The sequence below is a fragment of the Gopherus evgoodei genome, unplaced genomic scaffold, assembly GCF_007399415.2.
Source record: "Gopherus evgoodei ecotype Sinaloan lineage unplaced genomic scaffold, rGopEvg1_v1.p scaffold_36_arrow_ctg1, whole genome shotgun sequence".
Classification (NCBI taxonomy): domain Eukaryota; kingdom Metazoa; phylum Chordata; order Testudines; family Testudinidae; genus Gopherus; species Gopherus evgoodei.
In genome coordinates this window covers 2,345,800-2,354,240 of record NW_022060038.1, presented here as the reverse complement: position 1 = coordinate 2,354,240, position 8,441 = coordinate 2,345,800, and the positions used below count along the sequence as shown (strand labels likewise).

The 8,441-nt window shown below is 44.8% G+C and overlaps 1 protein-coding gene across 1 annotated transcript; it reads right to left on the bottom strand.

Moving 5' to 3' along the window:
* Positions 1 to 487: 487 nt before the first annotated feature.
* On the bottom strand, positions 488 to 2,416 carry LOC115641982 (olfactory receptor 51G2-like). The gene is made up of 2 exons (XM_030545321.1): positions 2,362 to 2,416; positions 488 to 1,464 (listed from the first exon to the last, which is right to left on the bottom strand). Exons 1-2 carry the CDS (start codon positions 2,414 to 2,416, stop codon positions 488 to 490), a joined length of 1,032 nt encoding a protein of 343 aa, XP_030401181.1.
* Between the last annotated feature and the right edge of the window lie 6,025 nt (positions 2,417 to 8,441).

The following is an 8,441-nucleotide window of genomic DNA, read 5'->3' as shown; positions in this document are numbered from 1 at the left end:
GGTAAGTCCATGCCCCAAACCATGCCCCAACCCTCTGCCCCAGCCCTGAGGCTCCCCCAAACCTGGAACCCCTTCCTGTACCCCAAACCCCTCATCCCTGGCCCCAACCCAGAGATACACCCTTAGCCCAGAGCCATGACCCTCTCCCGAACCGCAACCCACTGCCCCAGGCCAGACCCCCCTCCCACACTCTGAACCCCCTCATACCCAACCTCACCCTGCAGTCCTCACCCCTGCACACCAACCCTTTGCCCCATCCGTGAGCACCTTGCTCTCCCCAAACCCCTCAGTCCTAGTTCCACTGGGTCACAGGCACCATCAATTTTCTTCAACTGGGTCCCCAGAAAAAGAGTTTGAAGACTACTGCTTTAGACCCCATCTGAATCTGTCTCTATAGAGTGGTAATCAGTATGTCATGTTGTCTCAGTTGGAAGGGTCCAGGATGGAAAGGGTGGCAGTAGCTGGAGATGGGTGATGAACTGATTCTTCACTTGACGAACACCCTGATTATCCTCGCACGAAGGTGTTTGCTTTTCACGCTGTACACAACTGGGTTCATCAGGGGTGGGACCAGCAGGGAGATGTAGCTCAGAGCAATCTGAAGCAAGTGAGAAGAGCTGTTCCAGAATCTGTACATCACGACCAAGCTGATATCTGGTGTGTAGAAGAGCAAGATGGCACAGAGGTGGGAGACGCAAGTGTTCAAAGCCCTGAGGCATTGATCATAGGATGCGATGCTCAGCACTGTTTTCAGGATCATCACATAAGAGAGGAAGATGAGCAGCAAGTCCAACCCCATTGTTACGAGTTTGGTAAACAAGCCAAAGATATTGTTGACTGTGATGTCTGCACAAGCCATCTTCATGACCTCCTGGTGCAGGCAATAGGAATGGGAGAGGACATTGGCTTGACAGTATCGGAACTGTTTCAGGAGAATGGTGAGTGGGAGCATTACGGCCACCCCTCTTAACACACACACCAGTCCCATCTTGGCTATTCTTGGCAGGGTAAAGATAGAAGCATATCTCAGGGGGTTATAGATTGCGATGAAGTGGTCAAAGGCCATCAACAAGAGCACAGAGGATTCAATGCATTGAAGAGAGTGGATGAAGAACAGCTGGGCAAAACATGCATTGAAGCTGATCTCCCTAAAATTAAACAAGAATATGCCGAGCATTGTTGGTATGGTGGATATCGATAAGCTAAGGTCTGAGATGGCCAACATGGAAAGGAAAATGTACATGGGCTCATCGAGGCTTGGATCTGTTTTTATAATGAACAGAATGACTGAATTTCCTACTATCGAAATAATATACATTAAACAGAAGGGGACAGAGATCCAGAGATGGATGTCTTCCTGCCCAGATACCCCAGTGAGAAGGAACACAGCAGGTATGAATTTGGTGTCATTGACAGCTGACATAATGTACTGGGCTGGTCCGAGGAGTTTTGAACTTTTCTTCCAGAAAGGAAAATGAACAGGAGACTAGATGATATTTAAAGAGACATCATTCTGCTCTGAGTGCAAGTCTAGAGATTCCCAAGAGCTCAAGGAAGATCAGCAAAAACATAGTCTTGGATTTACACCACTGTGAGGAAGACAGGCACTGCCAGATTGGATCAGACCTGCAGTCCATCTAGCCCAAAATTCAGTGGCCTGGTCCAGATGCTGCAGAAGAAGGTTGGAAGAAGCCCTGAAATAGACAGATGTGAGATAACTTGCTCCCAGGGAAAATATCTCCATGACAGCCACTAGCTAGACATTTTTGGGGCGTAAATCAGGAAGGTTAGGGCCTTTTCATAAGTTTTTTTAAAAAAATCCTCACTACTGTATTTGGATTTTCTGGTCTTTCATATAAACACATCCAGTCCCTCTTTGAATCCTGCTAAGCTCTTGGCGTCATTGATATATTAAGGCTGGGAGTTCTGCAGCCTACTAGAGCACAGTTTGATTTTACAATTATGACGTTCCCACTAAAAAAAACCAAAACCCTTTCCAGGCCTCCACTTCGGAATATTTCCCAGTGTAAACACACGGCAAATGCATGGAGAAAAAGGTCATTGTATTATCTGTCCTGCATCAAAGCAATTTATAAACTTGTTTCATTGCCTCATTATATATAATTATTTATTTTCTCCACTGCTGAGAGTCCAACTTATGTCACTGCCTCGTTGCAGCACATGGGATAAATTCTTAAGACCAGGTTTAGAATTCAATAACATTGACTTCTACTGCATCACTCCAGATTTCCATGTTCAATTTCGATCAGAGGCAGGCTCTATTAACTTTCCCTTACAACTGTTCCTGGTGATACACTCTGTCACTAAGAATCCCTCCAAGTGAAGCTGAAGTGCTTTACCTGGCCAGGGTTGACTGAATCCAGAGAGTTTGATCATCACACAGCATTCTCTTCATCCTCGTAGGACCTGCATCCTCTCTCCATGCAAGGGTCTGTAAATATCTGGGAAGTCACAGCCTATCACAGACAGTTACTTCAGCTGGATGGGGGAGAGGATGACATCACAAATGAGTGAACAGTGAAAACCCTAATATCCAGTTGAGTGTGCAAGTTACTTCAGCTGTTCTCATGTAACAGGTGGTGGGTGTCCATTCTATACAACCACTCTTACAGTCCCCTTTCCTGCACTTCAGCTCGACTCTTTGCTAAAACACAAACCAGTGGATCTGTTCTCCCAGGACTTTTTGCAAAGCCTCGTATAGGTATAGCAGAGGGACTGTGTTCATGACACTGAATTGTAAATGTTACAAACAGCTTCTGATCAGTTACCAGGAGACAATATCATACAACTGTTCACTGAACAAAGAGTTAACAGCACAAACCCATTGCAAAAAGTATGTGGAGCACTTCTGAAATACTTTCTAAAGCGAAAGCCATTAAGCAGTAAAGTTACCACTGCTCCTTCCTGTAGCAATTCCAAAAACTCTGCTGCTGGCTTTCAGTATACAGGCATGCAATGCAAGTTTGATCTGTAATATTTGTATTGCAGTTAAAAGTTTTGGCATAACATTTACACATCTATACTTTAGCACACACATATGAACCCATTCTTTCCCTCTGATCTTCTTTCAGAGATGATTTCTCAGGTTACAATGGGACTTAAAATGCAGCTCCTGTCATCTGGATTTCTTCACAACCTGAAAAGATTGCAGCGTCTCACTCCTCATTCAGTCGTTTGTCAACAAACAAAAATCAAGTAGCTCCTCTGTCCCTGGGTTAATATCTGACTGTGTCTCCTCAGGTTCGGTTTTGTCAGTTTGTAACATTCCCCTCTGGTGTTATCTGGACTGGTGATTTGCTAGGTCACTCCAATCCTTGCCTGGGAGCCAGCCTTACCCTGCACTGCTGTGAGAACCTCCCATTCCCGGGCTGTTCACACACAGCCACTGACATGAAAGTTGCTCCCAGCTACATGCAACGAATGACACTAGCCAATATCTCCTCTCCTAGACACAACCCTAGGAACCTCGGTCTTGCAGCGTCCAGTTATGCCTGCTGGACACTGCAAGCTTATATAAGTTAATCAATTTAACAAAGAAATTGATATGTACCAGGCTTGTTATCCCCAAGGGAGTTTCTGACACACTTCAAACCAAACACACTGCTTCAGGTAGAATAAACAAACAGATTTATTAAGTACAAAGATAAATTTTAAGTGATTGTAAGTCAGAGCATAACAAGTCAGATTTGGTCAGATGAAATAAAAGCAAAACACATTCTAAGCTGATCTTAACACTTTCAATGTCCCTACAAACTTAGATGCTTCTTACCACAGGCTGGCTGGCTGCCCTCCAGCCAGGCTCTCCCCTTTGATCAGCACTTCAGTTGCTTGGTGATGGTGTCTGTAAATAGAGTTGGAAGAGAAAGAGAGAGAGCGAGAGCCTGGCAAAGTCTCTCCCTTTTGTCATGTCCTTTCTGCCCTCTTGGCTTTGCCCCCCTGCTTCAGAGTCAGGTGAGCGTTACCTCATCGCCATCCCAAACTGACCAAAGGAAGGGAGGTGACTCCCTTGAGAGTCCAACAGATTCTTTTGTTGCTGCCTAGGCCAGTGTCCATTGTTCCTGTGAGGCTGGCTGGCTTTGTTCCATACACACATTGATGAGGTGTGAACTGCCCCTCTGCTCTTGGAGAGTTTTTGTCTAGGTTTATTTTAAGCCATGAGGACACATTTTAAGCCTCGTAACTATATACATGAAATTATAACCTGTAACCTTACTATAACGTCACTGTAACAATTACTATAGCATCACTATAACAACCAAGCTAAGTGCATCATGAGCCTTCCGAAGACACCCGACATGACAAACTTTGCACTGGATACCACACAATCATTTTACAAGGATTAACATGGGGGTGCTGGGTGTTCCCCCTAGGTACAGAGTGTCACACAGTCTGTAGCCTGTATCCGGAGTGATAACAGACATTAGGATCAGCATAGAAAATACTCATTCCCTGAGCTCTGACTCTTTAGTACATAGTGACCCCAGCAACTGTTATTCAGGCACGATGAGGGTTTGCAGGAAGTGGATTTCAAAGTCAAATGCAGGAGTATTCATGGAAATGGAACTTCATTTCCCACATGAAAGTAGGCTATTGCTCTCTATCTCTCTCTCCTACAGTGTCTGTCCTGTATTCATAAAATCCATAGCACCTGGGATCGGGACAGACATGGAACTGAGTTGCCATAATCAATGTGTATGTTAAACCCAGTTCTTGCGATATTTGCTGAAGAGCTGCATTGAGTTAACTATTGGGATGATTATGTTATGGTTCTACTATGGCTCTTCCTAGTTTAATAGCAGGCTGCTAGAAAAAAAGCAGCAAAGGAAACTACAGCTCAAGAAAAGCCATCTCTGAGTCAGCACTTCAGGGAGATTGAGAGACGACACCGGAGCTACAAGCTGAGAAGAGCCTATTTCTGGGCTCCAGCCACATTACACAGCTTGTTTTACCAGCGCTGGGAGTCTGTCCAGAGCTGGGGCTGCTGTTGCTGAGAAGCTCTTCAGACTGACAGGTACAGACAATGCTGGGGAAGTGTGAAGGCCCTCGGACTGTCTGGGTCCTTGTCAGAGTGGGAGGGTTTGCAGTCGGAGACGTATACTGACTGTTGTTTGAAAACCCTCTTATTCTCCCATGTAACACTTTCTTCCAGCTGTTCAGATTAAACAGTATTTTGATTTAAGAAGGCTGGCTGGTCACTCATCTCACCACTACTCACAGACTCCCAGGTGCCGAACCCACTTAGACTGCTGGGTAAGTATCCGGTAGCCCAGGGCCCAGGATGAGGGTGTGAGGATTGAGAGGAAAGGGTATGAGGCCTGACATCTGATGCTCGGAGAACAGGGTGGGAGCAGCGATACCGGTAGCCATATAACTCTTAGAGCCCTCAGCCAGTCAGGAAACAGCAATGTGCCCTATCTCACCTATTACCATGAAGCAAGGCAGGTCTGAATTCCTGCCTTCACAATCAAGCCAGAGAAGAAAACCTTTGAAAATGCATTTTCTGATTGAATTTCCAGAAGCAAATAAACTAGACACAATTTGGGAACTAGTCACTGATATTTCATGGGGTCTTCTCTCACTCTGCCCCTGGCAGGATTGGAGCCAGAGCACATGGCACTTCTAGAAATAGGACCCCTGGAGAAATCCTGACTCGGGGCATCAGGGTTTTAACACTCCCAGCTTGCTTTTTATGTCACATTTCTGTGTAGCTTGAACAACCCACCGTGGAATATGGGCGGATGTAGGGGAGGGGTTCCCAAGCTACCTAGTGCTGTCTGCCCTCCAGCCCCATCACTGAGTCACCCCAACAGCCCAGCTGAGTCCTCTGCCACTGCACAGAACATCTGCAAATGGAAACAGCTTGTAGCTTTTACCCTTCACTTCACATTTTAAAGACAGTGAAATCTTCTAACGTACCCAATTCCTGCAAGACGAGGAGCTGATGACACCGGAGGTCTTCACCCTAAAGGGCAAGGAGCCATCAGAGAGGTAGCACAGGCCACTGGCAGTGTCTGTTCAGACAGGGAAGGTGACTGTGTTTATGAAGCATGTTTGCACATTTCCTTTGGGGCCACTTGGCCATCAGGGAAACTCAGCTGATTGGCTCAGTGTGCACCAGCTTTAAGCCCGTCATGGCCAATGGCAAACTGCAGGAGACCAAATCACAGGGGACTGCTGCAGACTGTAATCCTGGAATCCAGGCTTGTAATCACTGTTCATACAAATCATGAATATCAGGGGTGGAAAGGATCTCAGGAGGTCACCTAGTCCAACCCCCTGCTCAAAGCAGGACCAATCCCCAACTATTTTTTTTTTGTGCTAAATCCCTAAATGGCCCCCTCAAGGGCTGAACTCACAATGCTCCAACCACTGAGCTATTTCTCCCCCTGTGTTATTTGACAGTGAGACAAATATAGCCTTGAAGACTTTTATTGAGCTAAATAGAATAGTATTTATATAGTAACTGAATGGCAAAATAATTAGAATTACAAATGTAGCACTATTATCTAAAGGAACATATAGCATTATGCACTATAAAGCTTTTGCATAATATGCTCACACCGTTCCTTGCTAATCTGGTGGTAAGAGACAAAGGGCCAGGCTCACCTCAGCATGCCAGGAGTTCAGGCCCAGGTTCCTCACTTCTTGAGTGGGAGGGGCAGAGTTTAGGAGAAGCTAAAGCTAAAAGCTATTGAAGCTATCTTAAGAGTTTAATTTAACTAACTGAATTAAAACTTAAAATTAAAACTAACAGACTAATAGACTAAGAAACTAAGAATGAAGAAGAATGTATCTTAGAAAACAAGCTCTGGAACTCAGAACCTCAGAAGCTTGAAAAAACAAGCTCTCTTTGCAAGATGGCTCAGTGCTTCTTATAGGGCATGGGTGCTTGAGCCCTCCTATGTCCAAATTTATTCTCCTCACTCACAAAAATGTTAAAGTACATTTACTCAATAGGCTGATATGTTTGTACTTATTGATGACATATATATACATATTCATGACATCTATAACAGATTTGGGATTTTACCATTCATCCGCATTTCCCAGCACCACTTTGTACATAGTTTCCAGGGGTCCAATATTCCTGGACTCATTTACTCTAGGGCTATAAAAATTCTCCTCCATTATTTCACATGCAAATGAGGTGGGCACTGTCGCCATTTTCTAAACAAACTGTTTTGTTCCAATATGTTGATGACTTTGTCCCGCAACCTGTACCAAGTAGGAGCATTTGGGGGCTTGACAAGATGCTGCAGGTCCTAAAGGAAGCACACCTGAAGGCACAGCTCATGGTCAAACGTGTCTCTTTCTTAGGTATCACTTTAACAAAATGGTGTAGAATCCCAGTGCAGCATAAGGTCGACACAATCCAAATGTTGCCTATACCTTAGAACCCAATGGCTTTAAGATCCTTCTTGGGTTTGACTGGGTACCACAGAGATTTCGTTCCCAATTTTGCTTCCATTTCAGGTCCCTTGTACCAACAGTTAAAGTGTTCAATGGCAATGGACTGAGCAACACACGGAAGCAGTATCCCATCTGAAACAAGCCATTGTCAAGGCTCCAGTGTTGCTCAGTCTAAATCCTGAGATACTTTGTTGTCTGGAGGTAGCAGTGAGTCTTAGGGTATGTCTACACTACCCGCTGGATCGGCGGGTAGCTATAGATCTGTTGGGGATCGATTTATCGCATGTAGTGTAGACGCAATAAATTGATCTCCAATCACTCTCCTGTCGACTGCTGAACTCCAGCTCGGCAAGAGGTGGAAGCAAAGTCAACAGCAGAGCTGTGGCATGCCACGAGGACGCAAAGTAAGTAATTTTAATTCAATCCAAATTACATCAACTTCAGCTACGCTATTCTCATAGCTGAAGTTGTGTATCTTAGATCGATCCCCCCCCCCAGTGTAAACCAAGCCTTAATGTGTTAGCAGCTGTGGCTTCACAAGAGAGACATGGGAACATCAGACCTGTGGCAGAGGTACCATTTCTTTGTAGATGGTTCTAGTTTTTATCATCAAGGAAAAATCATATACTGGGTTTGGAATCTATGCAATTCCTCCCAAGGTAAAAGGAAAGCCTTGGGAGAAGGTATATTCATGCACTCCAAATTCAGCCCAAGATGCTGAATTAGCAGTGGTGACTTGTGTGTTGGAGTACTGTATGCAGTCCTCCATCACCATCATAAACCAAAGAATCTGTCTGTTTTCACATTCACCATGGGTGTACAATTCTCTCACAGAGTTTCTATCATGTTGGAAAAAAATGGGTTCACGTCTTCTGATTGTTCACTTATTAGGTCTGCAATGCTGTTGGAATACATCCATTGGCTAGCAGTAAAAATCACTGTGCCAGGGTGGCTGATCAACGTGAAAAAAAATAAAGGCCTGTTGAAAGTTAGTACCCTCTGCTACAGAA